Genomic DNA, 17,853 nt, shown 5'->3' with positions numbered 1-17,853 from the left:
AAGATAAAACAAGTTCTGATTTCTGTTCTGGAAATGTTTACAACTTATTGCATATTTATTTAGATAATGCCTCATTTGTATATTTAAACATTTATGTATTTAAATATTTTTTTGCCATTAATGTAATCAATCAACTGGGGAAGTATGCTAATATCTATTGTTAGTTATGGGGTGTCTTGCCTTCCATTCTTAAGTAAATAATTTCATTTTCTTAGGTTTTGTACAAATTGATGTTTTGACTATATCAAGTCAAGCTCAAATATTCAGCTCCGTTACTCAAGTTATTGTGAGAAAAATGAGCAATCAAATAGTTTTCTATAATTCATGTTCATAAATAACTAAAAACCCAGATTTAATCCAGTCACAGATTTATTTAGAAAAATTTAAACCCTGTTAATCATTTCATTTTTTTTTTTTTTTTTACATTTAATCTGTCTTCCTTTTGAATTTTTTTCCCTGCCTTTTAAAAAAGAATAAAATGGACCTGCAAGGTCTATTTTATACTGTATTCATGAAAAGTGCATTTCATTATTTGATATTTGACTGTGAGATTCAGATTACAACAGGGCATAGTGAATTAATCATCAAATAATTAAGAATTGCCACATCACTAATATATTTATAAAGAAAAACTTTACGGTTGAATTCCATCATTTATTTAAGACCACAAATGCACTTATAATCCATACAAGTACATGTGCATATATACATATCTACATAGACATAGATCTTGTATTCAAATCTTATTGCTGCACATGTTCAACACACAATCTTCATGGAAAAATATGTCTGTTGTGCTACAGGTTATATGATGCATGTCAGTACATTTACTCGAGACACTTAGAACAGTGACACATGCTTCTCAGGAACAGAATGGACGGGAAGCAGAGAGGAAAGCGTTTTTAAGTCTACAGGAGCAAATGCGGCTGACAGTTAGAAGCGCAATATGAAGCAGCACCGTCATAAAAGCAGACAAAGGTCAATATACAACACATAGCTGGGCGGTTTCATAGGTTTCAATAACTAATGTCTAGTTCTGGACATCATATCATTCCTCCATGAAAATCCCTACATACAATTATATTCGGGAACAGATAGTTACATCGTTTATTATAAAGAGCTTCCTCATAATATCACTGCCATCACTATTCCTGTCATTCTCACATAACTAATAATTGCTCCAGTTTTTTTTTTTCTCATACTTTAGATCATTTAAGGAGCTGTTAGTAGGATTTCAATGGCACCATCATATAAAAAAGCAATTCAAAGCAAGCATATTTTAGTTTAGACAAACAGTAGCTCAAGTCATTTTCACATTCACAGAATCCTTGAAGCCACGTCTGTCCGGTTCAAGAAAACACACTTTACTTACAGGGCTACACAGGTTAAGTGACTTTAACTCAAATTAGTGCAATTTTCACATTCCTAGTCCAAAAATATGATTAATGTTAAACTATGTCAATATAACAGTAATAAATGAGAAAAAAGTGCATGCGGTACATTCTTATGAAAAATAAAAACTGTGATGATACAATCTTTATTTGTTGTTTTTTTTTGCCATAAAAACACAAACTAACATGAAACAAAGAAAGTGGGGTTAGTTAGTTTAGACATTTAAGATACTTTAAAGACACATCAACAGAACAAAGACAATTTTTAACAATTTTAAAAAAAAAATTCTTTATTTAAAAATTGCTTCTGAGGAAGCAATTAATGCTTAACTTAAGATTTGATCTTACAGACTCATAGGGTTACGGTAATGTATATATGTATATATATATTTTTTTTTTCTAAAAGCAAAGCTATTATAAGTATACATCATGGCACTATTTGAAATTAATTAATGGTGATTTAATAACGCATTATATGCAAAAAGGATAAGGGGAAATGTACTCTTGAGAATAATGTCAAAAAATTAGTATTTCTAAAATTAAGCTTCATTTTTCTTTATGCAAACATATATTTGCATTTTTTAATTTTGATTTAGTGGTGAACCTGGACATGCTCCTAATAGGTTTCAGGGCTATAAACTATGTTTTTCTGGACATTCTCTCTCTCATGTGGATTCATGTTGAGTAATATCACCTAGTGAGTGATTCAGTGGTCCAGGTGGATGTTTAGTCATATTTAAAAATACATAATTAAGAGAGTCATACACAGACATGCAATTAAGAAACAAATAAGTGCAGCAATGGATGGACGGATGGAACGTGTGAGACCCAAAGAAGAATTTCTGTTGCATGAATGCAAATCAAATAAAACTACTAAAATTAAGAAATAAATAAATGAACAGACTAAAAAAAACAATCCTGGCCCTCAAGTGAACCTGTGCCCTTCATTTTGGAAATGTATACAGATTTTTTTGCTCATGACTGTAGAGGGAATGGAAAGAGAAGGTCAGTGGAGATCATCTAGACTGCTGCCGTTCTCAAACACGGCCTTGGTGAACTGGCGAAAAACTCGGTCCATGTAGGTGCTCTGCCGTGGCCACAGACCCTCCAGAAAGCCAATATGGCCGCCGTGACAGGTGATGAGCAGGGCCACATTGGGGTTCTGCTTCACCGCCTCCACTGGAAAGGCTGAAGAAGAAAGACCTTTTTTTAGCTCAACATGGATGGGATAAAGTCAACTGGCTGGGCCAAATTGAAGTTTCTTTCACTTCAGCCCTAAACTTAAATGTCACATTTTCTTAAAAATAAGGAAAGCAGTGTTAATTGTTTTCATTTTTTTCACCGACGACAACGAGACGATAACGAACTAAAACTCTTTTTGAATGACAAAAACTATGACGTAAATCTATTGACATTTTCGTCAACGAATAAAAACGAGACGAAAATGTTAGGGAGAGACGATTTGGGAAGAGATTCATTCAGAACGATTTATGACTAAAACTAAATGGCATTTTAGTCAAAAGAATATGACTAAAACTAAATCTAAATTTGCTGTCAAAATTAACACTGAAGGAAAATACACTTTATAATGGGCTATAGTCTCTCACGCAGCCCTAATAAATCTGGCCGACTCACCATGATTGGGGGAAAAGACATCGTCCGCTGCGTTGAGGCACAGCATTGGCACCTGCACAGACTTGATCTTGTGAATGGGGCTCGCGTCTCGATAGTAGTCGTCATTGGATGGATAACCGAACATGACTGATGTGAAACGTTCATCAAACTCTCGGATTGTCTTAGCCTGTGGAATGCAAGCAATAATACTATTACATTAACATGTGACAAATGTGACACAATACTGTGTAAGTCAGAATGAATAACTCACCTTCATCACATGGTCTATGTCATATTTTTTTTCAAGAATGGTTCTGTGACTGCATAAAGAAAAGAGGAAAATGTCACAATGAGGATTGGGATAATCTTCATATAACAAGAACGTATTCATAACTGTATCGTAATAATGATATAATTAAAGGAATAGTTCACCTAAAAATGAAAATTTGCTGACAATTTTCTTTCACTCAGATCATCCAAAATGTAGATGAGTTCGTTTCTTCAAGGTACCAGATTTGGAGAAGTGTAGCATTACATCACTTGCTCGCCAATGGATCCTCTGCAGTGAATGGGTGCCATCAGAATCAGTCTGTGGATTACTTGTGATGTTTTTATCAGCTGTTTGGACTCCCATTCTGACGGCACCCATTCACTGCAGAGCATCCATTGGTGAGCAAGTGATGGAATTATGGATTTCTCCAAATCTGTTTCCATGAAGAAACAAACTCATCTACATCTTTGATGGTCTGGGGAAGAGTACATTTTTAGCATATTTTCATTTTTGGGTGAACTATTCCTTTAAGCACATTATTCAAATACTAACATAGGACAGGCAGTTTGGAAAATGGATGGATGGATATAAATAAGGCATAAAAAACAAGGTCATTTAGATTTGGAAACTTTTTTACCATGTGGTAAATATGGTTCTTCAATTGTATTCTGTGCAGCATACACTGTACTGCATACTAATTCTTAAAAATAGTATGTGAAACAGTACAAATTATGCAGTGACAAATGTTACAAAAATCATATTGCAAATTCAATTCAGAGATGTCAACCCTTACAAAAGTTATTTTGCATTTTGAATTTAATTTTGTGTAAAAATGTGTTTAGCTGCCCAATCAAATGAAAAATGAAAGAGATGTCAAATTTGTGGCTGACGTTAATTCTGGTTGATCCATAACACTAGAAATGGCAGGTCAAGTTGAGTGCACGGCATTTGTGGGAGAGCGTACCCAACGTAATGTGCTCTCTTGCAAATGTAGAAGGTTATTTGGTTAATAGATGCATACAGAAAATGTGTATACTGTGCACAGTATACTGCATACTACACATATAGTTCGAGTAGTACGCTAGTGTTCTATTTCAGACAGCCATTCAGTAGTATCATGGTATACAGTAGTCAACATTTGAAGTGGATCAAAAAAGTCCATCAAAGTTGTCCTAAGACAAGAACAGGTATTGTTTTGGTTTTAGGACAACTTTGATGAAAGGTTTTGATCCACTTCAAATGTTGACTACTGTATATCAAACACACTGTACCATGGTACCATTGCATTTTTTGTAAGTTTTTGATGAGCTGATTAAGAGTTAATTAAAGTAGAATAAGCCCCTTATGTGCAAAGTGTTCAATTCATTTCAACAGCCTGTTCTGAAACTGAAGCAAAATACATAAATTCCATTTAATCTTATTTGGCACATTTGGTAACACTCAAAAAGAGATCAGACCCAAACAGAGGGGCAGTCGAGGACAATGTCCTCTGCGACGTCACTACACACACACTAGACTACGGTGAATTAAGCCGGGTTTATCGCCCTCTGACTACCACTGACCGGTCCACAGATGCCTGCAGGCAGCTGGTGAGGTAGGAGTTGAAGAGGAAGCGGTCCAGGGGCTTTTCCAGTGAAGCCGTGCACTCAAACACATCCCAGCCTGCCGAGAAAACCACCACTCCCTTCAGACGCACCTCAGAGCCCTTCCGACCCAGATAGTTCGCCAGCATCATCCTGCAGGGTGTCAAGATATGAGATGTACTCATAAAGACGCTCAGGACAGTTGATGGACTGTGCGATCAGTCACTGTTGCGTGTCGTCACGAAAGCTTATCATTTGCATGTGTTTTTAAGCCTTGCCAGTTTAAACATTCAAGAGATTTTAAAGCATTCAAGTGCAAGAAGACGTGAAAGAACTTAATTTAGTACTCGCATGCTGTGCGCAACCACAGAATCGATTCTCTTTTGTGTCTTATTGCGCTTGAACGGACAAATACATTACAAAATTCTCAAAATACCCGTCTTGCTGAGTATCCTCGAAAACTGGTGGTTATGTCATAAGTGAACATAAACAGTTGATAAAGATGCGTTTCATTATATTGGATACATGCAAGTGACTGCGCCGAATTTACTAGCTGCTGTCTGTATCGTTAATGTTAATCCAAGAAAAAAGAGAGAGAGAGAAAATTACTCACTGCTCTTGAATAACTTGGATTTTGTAGCTTTAACAAGGATTAATCTATATATAATTTAAACAGTAAAGACTATGCAATGCTTTTACATTCGTTGATTACAATTCTGTACATGAACACCGCTAAAAGTGAAAAAAAAAAAAATTTAATTTGCATCTTTGTTCTATTTATTTATCTGTGCTAGCCTATTTACACAATTTCAAATAGGGCCCACAGGTACAACCTTCACCGGGGCCCCACATACCTCAGCTACGGCCCTGCACACACACACATATATATACATAAGCCGTATGAAGCTGACACTTTTCCTTCCGTAAGACAGAGCGGATTAGAGCACTGTGCTGCCAACTCAGCTTTTACTTAGAAAGAGGTATAAATTTAGGGTGAAATGATGCTGTGAGGCTTTGGAAAATTTCATCTGCATCAAATGACAGGGAAATAAATGCATGAACAAAGCATGAACTGGGAACACTTTATAATACAAGTCAGGAATGAACATTATTATATAATGCTTTTTATGGAAACAGCAATGTTTCAGTTGTGTATGGGTTTGTTTCCTTTTTGCACATTTGTAATAGATGAACTATTAACGAAGTATAGTATGAGTAGTAGACGATACTGCACAATACTGATTAGTAATATGCATTGCTAAGAACTTCATTTGGACAACTTTAAAGGCGATTTTCTCAATATTTTGATTTTTTTGCACCCTCAGATTCCAGATTTTCAAATAGTTGTATCTCGACCAAATATCGTCCTGTCCTAACAAACCATACATCAATGGAAATCTTATTTAGTCAGCTTTCAGATGATGTATACATCTTAATTTCGAAAAATTTACCCTTATGGGGTCACAAATGTTTCTTGATCGACAAATCAGCATATTAGAATGATATCTGAAGGATCATGTGACACTGAAGACTGGAGTAATGATGCTGAAAATTCAGCTTTGATCACAGCAATCAATTAAACTTTATAATATATTATAATGAAAGACAGTTATTTTAAATTGTAAAAATATTTCACAATATTGCTGTTTTACTGTATTTTTTTAACTAATAAATGCAGCCTTGGTGAGTAGAAGAGACCCAAACTTTTGAATGGTAGAGTATTTCACAAAGGCAAATGCATGCTGCCTCTCTATTTAATTAAAGGCACTATAAAGTTCAGATCAGTGGAAAAAAACAGTGCTAGAGTGTCCTGGTATGTGTGATGATCATAGCAGCTGAATTCCCATTTAAGGGCAGGATAAACCCCTGTATGTGTGTTAAACTCACCCGCCCATAGAAACCCCAGCCGCCATGAGCGGAGCTTTGTCAATGGTCCGCTGGACATGTTCAATGACCACCTCCAGATCCTCTGTGTTCGCTGCACAGTAAGTCCTAGGCGTCTAGAGCACAGGATATATATTCATAAGAGAGAGAGAAAGAGCTCTTACACACAAACACACCAAAGCTCATATCATCCTTATATATACTCAGGGAATCTTACAGTCTCAGTGCATGAATGTGGTTTATATAAAGTCTACAGTATGAACGTTATCTCGAAGTGATCTTATCATCTGTATGCACTTGCACTGATATATTATAATATAAACTCATAAAATTAATTTCATTTTAATTGAAAAGCATTTGTTGAAACTTCAGAAAAGAGTTTGATATTTTATTTGAAATAATGGGATGCAAAATATGTTATGCTATAGCCTTAAATATCATACAAAGTTTGGTGTATTCTCTGCCAAATTTTGTATTGAATTTTGTATACCTTAATCAACTTTATTAAGGTATGATAATATAAGGTATAAAGTGAAATATTAAGTATTAAGGTATTAATAAAGATATTTAATCTCAAGTATATTAATGAGATTTACTGATTTTTTAAAGTGGTGTGCTGAGGGTCTCTGGCTAAACTTATTTCAATTGAATACAAATATTTTGTGTGCTTTAAGTACTACATATAAAAAATTATATTATGTAATTAATATTAATTAATATATTATGTATATTTCTTACCATTATTTTAAATAAATAAATATATATATATATATATATATACACAGTATCTCACAGAGTAAATATTTTATTATACCTTTTCATGTGACAACACTGAAAAAATGACACTTTTCTACAATGTAAAGTAGTGAGTGTACAGCTTGTATAACAGTGTAAATTTGCTGTCCCCTCAAAATAATTCAACACACAGCCATTAATGTCTAAACCGCTGGCCACAAAAGTGAGTACACCCCTAAGTGAAAATGTCCAAATTGGGCCCAAAGTGTCAATATTTTGTGTGGCCACCATTATTTTCCAGCACTGCCTTAACCCTCTTGGGCATGGAGTTCACCAGAGCTCCGTGGGCACTTCTAAATTACATTGTAGAAAAGTGTCATTTCTTCAGTGTTGTCACATGAAAAGATATAATAAAATATTTACAAAAATGTGAGGGGTGTACTCACTTCTGTGAGATACTGTATATATATATATAAGTTTAAGAGTTGTCCTTCAAGCTATAGAGGTCAAGGTTATTTCAATGGGAAAACATATGCATTTGCAAAGGTTTTTATGAACACATTCTCGACACATTTCAACTTGTTCAAGCATATTATCACTCGCTCTCTGACATGAAGTATTACTGCAGGGATTTTAAGCCTCTTCTGATGGCAAATACACACGGAGAAACATTATCATCTGAGCTCCAACAAAGTTCATGAGTCAGAGGAAAGGATTTATCGACAGGCTCTCGTATACAAGGCTTATTCGCACAACAAATATTACATAACTTTAATTCGAATGACTCAAGCTCCATATATTTGGTAATATTCATGCTGACAGAAGTATGTCACCTGTGCCAGAGCTCAACGTAACAATGTTTTGGTTTAAGTTAAACAAAGAAAGCTGAACAAAACACAGAGGAGATAAAAGATTCTCCTTACCAGTAACTTTTCACCCGATACTCCTCTGTTATTGAACACCACACATCTGAAAAACACAAGAGAGGACTCATAGAAATGGTCCATTTGACAGTTTTTGTCCATGGCTGAATTCTTGATTCTGATTGGTTCTAAAGGCATCCATTTATTTAAATAAAGTACTTCCAGTTTTGTTGACTGTATTATAGTTTTAAATCACTGCACCACACTCTTACTGACAAGTTCAAAAAAATAGAAATGGTCTGTATTTCTAAACAAGATATTTCATTAGTAGTTTAAGGAAGTATGTCACTCATGTGTACGTCGCTTTGGATAAAAGCGACTTGTAAAGTGATCTGCAAAATGAATAAATGTACAAATGTAAGTGGTTCTTACATTTACACAAGCATTTTAGGGATCACAAACTGAGATAAGCACATTAAATAGACACAGGGCAAACAGATTAATGTACTTGTATTAATGCCCATCAATAATTCAGCAGTTCAGAGTCAATTCTTCTAATATAAACTTTGAATATTACTTTACATTTTAAACTTTGCTGATATTTCCAGGTTTTTCATAACCATGGGAAGCCTGCTAATAACAACCAAATTCATTTTACATCGTTTCTGCCCTCTAATGAATAAACACACTCTAAAAACTTCTCTGAAATCACTTATCGTGAGCGTTTTCCTTTAACTGTTATCATTTTCCTATGCCAGCCTAGTCTGGTTGCTCCTGAGGGAAGAGCTGTATGATGTTTGAAAGCAGGTTTGTTTGTAGTTCTGCTGACCTCGAGTCCACCACAGCATTTCCATCGGGTCAGTTTGTTTGGAGGTCTGGTCATGCTGCCGGGTCAGCTTGAGTTTCTGTCAGATCCTGCCCTGAGGATCAATACTTACACCAATGGTGGTTTTTACACATTGTTACAAGGTTGCTAGGGCTTTGGTGGTTGACAGATGGAAATCAGTTCACTTAGAAATGTAACAGCACACCTCTTCTCAACAAGCTGCATGATTATATCATAAATCTCTTGTTGATGAGTTATGTGCCAAAGAATTAGAGGTTTGTTCTAGTAATAGTGATGCTAGCCTTAACATCCTCTGTATTCACTGGATCATGTCATTAGATTATTCTCAAAGTCATGTCCCTAAATGATATTAATTGTTATTGTGTATAACTGTTGTGAACTCAAATTCTATAATTTCCTTGCACATGGGAGCTTTGAAGAGGCCAATAACCCCCCATTTCACTGCCTGTTTATCACACACGGTACATGTATGTAGTTGATAAAAGCAAGACCAGAGTTATCTGATATAATATGTAACATGTCAACCTGTACAGCCAAACTACATTCCTCCAGGACCAGTAGAGCTTGCAGGCCTTGTCTGACTACTTCTAGGAGCTTTTCTGCTCTCATTCTTTACACAGGTTTTATATAATCTCATAATCAGAACTTTCTTTCATTTAAAGGGATAGTTCACTCAAAAATGAAAACTCCGTTTTTGCTCACCCTCACATTATTCCAAAAGTGTATGCGTTTCTTTCTTCTGTTGAATACAAAAGAAGATATTTTGAAGAATATACACTGTAAAAAATGACCATGAATTTAACGGTAAAAGACTGTAAAAATGCTACAGTAAAAACCTGTTAAATGGTTAACGGTAAATTACCCCTACTATATATGGTGAAAAACTGTATTGGACATTACATGTATTGGACAATAATTTTACGGTAGTATACGGTTTTTTGGAAGTGAAAAAGACCGTATAATTTACAGTGAATAACCGTAAATTGACATTCCCAGAATTCCCTGCGTTACATTTCAAATTTTATGTTTTTTTGTTGAAATAACTATGTTTCTTCTTAGTTTTTCTTATCAGTTTTGTATATTAGGGTTGTGTGTTACACCTAATGTTGTTACATTAATGTTTATTGCATTATTTCAGTTTCATGCGTGTTACCATGATGGTGTTTAGTGTTTGTGTGAATGACACTGTGCACCTTCTATATATGTTATTATTTAAAAGCTGCTTGTGATGGGCTTTGGTTCATCATGTGACTTTCTCATCACCACCTGCATTTGGTGGTTATCAGTGTATTATAAAGGTACAAAACATATTTCATTACTTCAATAGGTTGGTATATTAACATTATATCAGTTAATGAAATTATGGTATTTAACTGTAAATTTAAGTTAAAACCGTAAAACCTAAAACGTTGCTACCGCATTTTTTACGGTAAATTTTATGGAATTTTTTTTTACAGTGTAGGGAACCAAACAGTTTCTGGTTCCCACTGACTTCCATAGTATAAAAATAATATTAGAAAATTGCATTCAAAGAGCTTTACGTGTCTTTCTTGTTTAATTGCTACCTTATTTGTATTCAGAAAGTACCTTGTGATTGTACTTGTTGCCCACAAACCATTCAGGTGCATGCATTTCAAGTTTTAATGTTTCTGACTACCTGACAGAGACAGAAATGGTTAATGCCATGTTTAAACATATTTTGAGAGCACTGTGGCAGTGTTCTGTCATTTTGTTCTTGTTTAGTAGGCAAGATTTTCTGTATTAAACAATATACTATTAGATTTGTGAAAATATCAGAGTTAAGTGTGCTTTATAATAGCATGAGTGTTATTTTTGTATCATTGATTTGCTATTATAGTTTTTATGAGTATTCTATTAATATTTTTTCTGTTTTAAAGGGATAGTTCACCCAAAAAAATGAAAATGTTGTCCTTATTTACTCACCACTTGCTTCAAACATTTTTTTTCTTCTTATGTTAAACAAAAAAAGAAGGTATATCGAATAATGTTATTCTATTTTTAGTTAGTCTGTTTTTAAGTAACTTTTTTTTTTTTACTTATTTATTTGTTTTTTTATGGTTTTAGTTTTAGTTCTCAATAACAAATCTGTGGTGTCCTGACCTTGTACACAAGGATTGTAATACATGGCAAAAATGGTCAACTCTGTTACCTTTCTAAAGGTGTCCCAGAACATAATAATGCATATTATTACACAGATCTGTGGAATACTTGATTTTGATTGGTCAGTCATGGTATTCAGAGGTCAAATATTGTTGTGCAATGACTGCTAAACTGTTAAAACTTTTTTCTAGTTTCACACCTCTCATATTACTCCGCTGTCTCTTTGTTTTCATAAAAATGTATTTATTGGTCAGTTGTTATGTAATAAGTGCTGCATCGCATCTCCATTGATTTTGACTGCAGATTATCACTTCATTTAGCTTAAGACGCCACAATATAATTTATATGCACTTTATCTGACAAAATAACAAAAAAGTAATTTAAGCTTTGCTTTTAGCATCATTTTTTACATCTACTAACATGTGTCACTGCTTGTGTGTTAGTGTACCTTTAGTGGCTGGTGGGCCGTTTTCTGCTACGGCATGGAAAGTTGCTCTTAGCTAAGCTGCAAAGCTGGTCAAAGCTGCAATTCATTAAGCAGAGAACAGGCCAAAGAAAAATGCTGAGTGAGCTGCTGTAGCCCCCACTGCCTCATGCCTCTCGAGGTTTACAAGAATGAGCTCCTGACAGATGCCCAAAAGGAGAGAAAGTGCCCATCTCTGCATCCCTGAAGGCTTTAATACAGAGTTCAGCTGTTTGTTGTCTCTCTCTCTCTCTCTCTCTTTCTGTCTACATGGACTGGCAGCTTCAGAAGTGGAGTCTGACAAAGATGTTCCAGGGTTATTGTAAGCACGCATAATGCATGGATCTACAACGCAGCTACACATGTTCTGGCGCAGGTGTGGCATAAAGCTTACAAAAGCATCCGTTCAAGCCTTTCTGAATCTTTCAGTACAAAATATGCACAGCTAATGGAAATTATGTTGCTTCTGAAGTGCACTACACCTGCAGGTAGAGTTCAAGTTGAAGATGAAGGAGAACACAATTGTGCATTATTGAAACTTTGAAGAAATTGTGATGGGATGACTCAGGTGCAAAGCTGTTGTAAAATATCTGATATAAGCATACAACACATCAGTGGCCACACATCAGTTTATCTATATTAATATATAGTTCAGTCATGAAATTCTAGATGGCGCAGGTGACTGGTTGTTATGGTAACTGATGATATTCAGAGAGTTAAACGACTGGGCACAAGCTGACTGATTCATGCTGCATATGCAGCCAATGAAATTACTGCCTTGCATTTATATGGCTGGCTAGCATTCACTTGAGATTCCTGCAGTGCGCTTTCAGAGTTTCTCTGAAACCCTCCACCTTACCCAGCTCCACCTGTATAGATCTGGTATGGGTTATAGCAGTATGTCTTAAATACTCACGGCACCGTATCGCCGTATGCATTGGCAGTAGCAAGTTGCTGTACTTGCTTGCAGCAGCAGCAATAATCTACAACTACAGCAATAACCAACAGCAGCAGCGATTCAGCAGCAGCGTAGCAGATCTATTCCGCCAAGACCAAGTACATTAACATTGTCATATCCATCACCATGCTAAAATCTTCAGAGAGTTGTCATGATTGAAATGAGCTTTAAATAATTACAAATTCACAAACATGATGTGCAAGTCATAAAAAAGGATGAAAAATCACCTTACGAATATCACAAGTATCATAGAAGTAGTCTGTTCAACTTGCTTCTGAAGTCAGTGAGTCATTGTGCCAGTAAGTTTAATTTGACAGCTAAATTAAGTTTTTTTTTAGGTATGGGAGTGACAGAGGTTTGGCTATTTGGGCTAGTTTTGTCCATGGATCTGGCAACCCTAGATGTGCTATTATTTTTCATTGTGACTGGACTGGAAATTGCTTATTTGTGATGTGTAAAATTACAGTATGTTTCCATAGTATAACAAGCATTCTTTGTCAAGAGAACAAGCATGACCCTTTTCTAAATTAAAGGCTGTGAACCAGGCAGCTCACCTGTAGCCCAGATCCCGGCTTTGCTGTACCATATGTAGAATATAGGATTCACGGCTTGTGCCCGTCAGTCCCGGGAGCAGCAGCACAGTGGGGCGCGTGGACTGGTCCGGGTGGGACGCGCTCTCATCATTGTCAAACCAATCCAGAGAGATCTGGCCTCCATCTGGTGCTGTAATGAGCTCACTGCCGGACACACAGAACAGCTTGGATTTAACATTCAGTGAAACTGTGGAATTGTGTGTTAATACTAGCTTAAGCGCTCATAAATAGTACAAAGAGAGAAACTGTTATAGGAATGTAACTCAACTAACAAAAGTACCATAAAGTACCATGGTAGTACAATCCGTAACACACCACAGCGGCCTCTTAAGCCACTAAAAATGTACAGTATGAATGAAACTGGATTGGAAACAAAATAATGTGCCTTGTTCTTATGTGCAAATGCTTTTAAAACAGTTTGTGCTTTTATATGCAAACTAACTTTAATGCTTAAGCATGTATAATAACCCATATCTGAGTTTGAAACTCTATATTTAGTGATGGAGATCCTGACTGAAATGATTATCTAAAGAACTATCAAACTAATCTACTTGTAGCTGACTGAGAGCATAAAATATTTGGTATTTGTAACAAAATATATTAGTAGAATATATATCAATAAAGTATATCAGTAAAATATAACTACTTAAAATGATGTTTGATTCAAAATAATGAATAAATAGAAATTTGAAATACCGACACATCAGCATTATTGTAAATCACTCCTTTTTGATAACATGTGTTAAAAGTAGGGTAGGTGATTTCGGAGAGGCTAGCAATAGTAAGCTAGCTTTGAAAGTATAAGATCTCACCCCCCCTGCAAAATCACTCTCCAGAGCCACGCCTCCAAAACACATGAACGCACACAGGACGGGTGGAACGCGCCGATGACATTTCATGTCTGTGCGAACAGGGTGCATGGAAGTATGCAAATACATTGTTGACAGCCAGGTAGGACAGCCTATCGTAGCCCTCAGAACGAGGTATATGATTGGATGAACATTTTATGGTCCTATGCCTTCTTAACTTAATGATTGTTGTCAGGATGTGACGAGACTTTCAACCAGCATAACAAAAAATGTTTTTGAACCAAATCACCTACCCTGCCTTTAAATTAAATGTGGTACAATTTGAGCAATGTGAATTTCAATTGCTACACTGTCTAAAATAATTGTACATAAAACATAGTATAAAATGACTATAGCACACTGATTATACAAATGACTTTTCAAAATTGTAAATAAAACATTTTTGAAGCATGTTTAACAAGAAGCTACTATTTCAGTCTTTATACTTCAAAAAATTCACAAAAATTTTTATTCAATGTATTACTTGCTGATAATTGGTAAATATTTGTGAGATTTAGCCATTTCTGAGTGAAAATTGTTTCTACATTTTTTTTTTTACATTTTATGGCATATTTTAGATAATTATGAATACGTACTACATAATTGTCAGTTTTCAATGGCACATGCTGTTGTTAACATTAGCATCGGTTATCAAAAATCACTAATATATTCCATTTATGGTGGATCTATTAGCACCTTTATGATATATTGCTTACTGTACATGTTATGACATTTGTCAGCTGCTATGTGAATAAATGTAAATGTATAGATATACACTTCCATTCAAAAGACTGGGGTCAGCAGGGGTGTTGCTAGACCCTTTTTTAATCGGGCAGATATTTATGTACAATCCCTTGTAAGAGACAAAGAATTCAAATAACTAAAAATATGGGCATACATTTTTTTTTGTTGGGGGGGCCTGTGCCATAGTACTGATGCAAAGCTAGAAACCAGTATTTTTTATTTTTCCCTGAAAATCCAGTAAACATATATGATGTTTTCCACAAAAATGAAGGATGGACTCTTCTGTTGTTTTATTTGGCCTCATCATGACTCTGCTGGTAGTGGCTGAGTCCTCCAGAGACGCTGTGGAGAGAATCTGTGTCAAAGGGCTCTCGTGTTGTCTTACAGCTCTACACTAAAGCCTGCTTTCTCAGCGAGCAGACGACATGCAGAGCTACATGTGTGCGATGTAATTTCAGAGCCATCATTAAATTTGCACTCTAGACCAAGTCTGTCTGCAGTCACTGCCATCAAAAACAGCCTGCACTCTGAATGTGTGAAAGTTTTTTATAGACATGTAAATCCCACCTTTCAAAATGCCAGACAGAGAGTGAGAGACCAATCTGGCACGTTTACCAATGACAAATGTTGTGATTATGTATCAAGATAAACGAAAATATTAAAGAAAATAGGAAATGTTACTATTGCAAAAATATTACAATTAAAATGCAATTAAAAAAGAAGGTTTGTTGTATTTTTGAATAATAATAATTATTATTATTGTTGTTAGTATTATTATTATTAATAATAATTATACTTATTATTAATAAATGAAAATAGGAAAGAAAATAGGAAATATTACTACTGCATAAATACTTCACTTTATTTTCCAGCACAACTGTAAAATTACATTATATATTTGTTTTAATTCTTTATGTTCAATTGAATTTGTGTCACGATCTCCGTTTTTTTTTGCTCAGTCACATCTGCACTACAGTTCCCATCATGCTCTTTGATCCACACCTGCACTCAGTCGGTCTTAAACCACACCCAACACCATTCACCTCGTTAACTCACCCTACTTAAGCACACAGCTTACCCTAGTTGTCTGGTCTCCTTTAGAGTTAAGACTGTATTCTCCAGAGTTCCTGTCTCCTTCCTTTCTCCAGCATTTCACCTGTGTTCCCATGTCTTCCTGTGTTTGGCATTACCTGGATACTTACCTAAAAGAAGATGAGGTGTGTGTGCATTCCTGGTACCTCATCTCCATGTCTTTGATCTCTCCAGCACCTGCAAAGACAGTAAACACCAGTTACCTCTCCATCTATACTCTGAATTGCTATTACCTTGATTTACTTACCTGCATTACTCCATTTGCTCATCACTGCAATAAAACTGAACTGTTGTTGAACTGTCCATCTGTCTAAGTCTGTGATCCATTAACAGAAGACCAGACCTACACTGATCGCAGTACAAGCATTCCTCTCCATCCTGCTGACCTGCTATACTCCCTCTCACAAAATGGCCATCCCCTTGCCAAATATGCAGAGGAATTCTTGGAGCTGGCCTCCTCTGTCTATTTGGAGGATGAATTGCTGATAACGATCTTCCATGGAGGTTTGTATGAACCATTATATACTCGATGCCCTGGGATACTAACAACTGCTCATTGGAGCAATATATCCCTTATGCACTCTTGCTCAGTCGATCTTCCTCCAGAACACCACATCCTTTCCCTCCAGCCCCTGAGTTCACTGTCCACTGAGCACAGTCCAGCGTTGGCTCCAGCCCCTGAGTCGGCTCCAGCATCGGTTCCAGCCCCTGAGTCGGCTCCAGCATCGGTTCCAGCCCCTGAGTCGGCTACAGCGTTGGCTCCAGCCCCTGAGTCGGCTCCAGCGTCGGCTCCAGCCCCTGAGTTTGTTGTCCCCTGAGTCCACTCCAGCGTCGGCTCCAGCCCCTGAGTCTGCTCCAGCTTCGGCTGCAGCCTCTGAGTAGTCTCGCGTAGCCAGACCTTCAGACTGATGGCAGAAGGTCTAGGAACTGCTGAAGGTCTAGGACCGCCCAAGAGGCCATATGACTGACAGGTAAAGCAACCAATCACGTTTCATTTTGTGCCGTGTGTTTAGGGGCATGGAAATGTCCCCACGATAACAGACCGGTGTGTAAAACTCTTGGCACGTATTTTAAAGAGTCTATGCTGCGAACTTTACATATTTCACATACTTTGAAAATCCAACGCTTAGTTGATCCAGATAAGTGCTCATTGTCACAGTTGTAAACACTACAGCTTTCTTCTAACATGAGTGTTTGGCGACAAGGCATCTTTGTTTCCAGGTGGAACGTTAAAGAACGCGACACGTCTCCAGGAAATCCTGTATAATTCAACCAATCAGATGACGACTTCGAAACTCCTGAAGAGTTTCCAATTTTGTGGGCCATATGCATCAGACGTTCAGCCAACGGTGCATGGGCGTGATGTCTGCGGCTGAGACTAGCCCCTGAGCCCGCTCCAGCGTCGGCTCCAGCCCCTGAGCCCGCTCCAGCGTCGGCTCCAGCCCCTGAGCTCATCCCAGAGTCTACAACGCTGTCTGTAATGGCTCTAGCAATTATTTGTGTTTGGGCCACTCTCTCCCCAGAGCTCAGTCAGGAGGCCACTCTCTCCCCAGAGCTCAGTCAGGAGCCCGCTCTCTCCCCAGAGCTCAGTCAGGAGCCCGCTCTCTCCCCAGAGCTCAGTCAGGAGCCCGCTCTCTCCCCAGAGCTCAGTCAGGAGCCCGCTCTCTCCCCAGAGCTCAGTCAGGAGCCCGCTCTCTCCCCAGAGCTCAGTCAGGAGCCCGCTCTCTCCCCAGAGCTCAGTCAGGAGCCCGCTCTCTCCCCAGAGCTCAGTCAGGAGCCCGCTCTCTCCCCAGAGCTCAGTCAGGAGCCCGCTCTCTCCCCAGAGCTCAGTCAGGAGCCCGCTCTC

General features: G+C 37.1%; 1 protein-coding gene across 1 annotated transcript in view; it reads right to left on the bottom strand.

The window, feature by feature from the left end:
* Nucleotides 1–1,774: 1,774 nt before the first annotated feature.
* LOC107671728 (phospholipase ABHD3-like) overlaps nt 1,775–17,853 on the bottom strand; it is a 22,790-nt gene continuing 6,711 nt past the window's right edge. Inside the window, exons 3-9 of the mRNA XM_016464672.1 lie at nt 13,285–13,467; nt 8,402–8,447; nt 6,747–6,859; nt 4,839–5,012; nt 3,277–3,325; nt 3,027–3,192; nt 1,775–2,579 (exon numbers count right to left, since the gene is read on the bottom strand). Of these exons, the coding sequence (XP_016320158.1) occupies nt 2,398–2,579; nt 3,027–3,192; nt 3,277–3,325; nt 4,839–5,012; nt 6,747–6,859; nt 8,402–8,447; nt 13,285–13,467 (913 nt within the window). The 3' untranslated portion in view covers nt 1,775–2,397. The remainder of the gene's footprint in view (nt 2,580–3,026; nt 3,193–3,276; nt 3,326–4,838; nt 5,013–6,746; nt 6,860–8,401; nt 8,448–13,284; nt 13,468–17,853) is intronic.

This window comes from Sinocyclocheilus anshuiensis, unplaced genomic scaffold (genome assembly GCF_001515605.1).
Source record: "Sinocyclocheilus anshuiensis isolate Anshui unplaced genomic scaffold, SAMN03320099.WGS_v1.1 scaffold524, whole genome shotgun sequence".
Taxonomy (NCBI): Eukaryota; Metazoa; Chordata; class Actinopteri; order Cypriniformes; family Cyprinidae; genus Sinocyclocheilus; species Sinocyclocheilus anshuiensis.
This window is presented reverse-complemented; position numbering and strand designations above follow the sequence as displayed.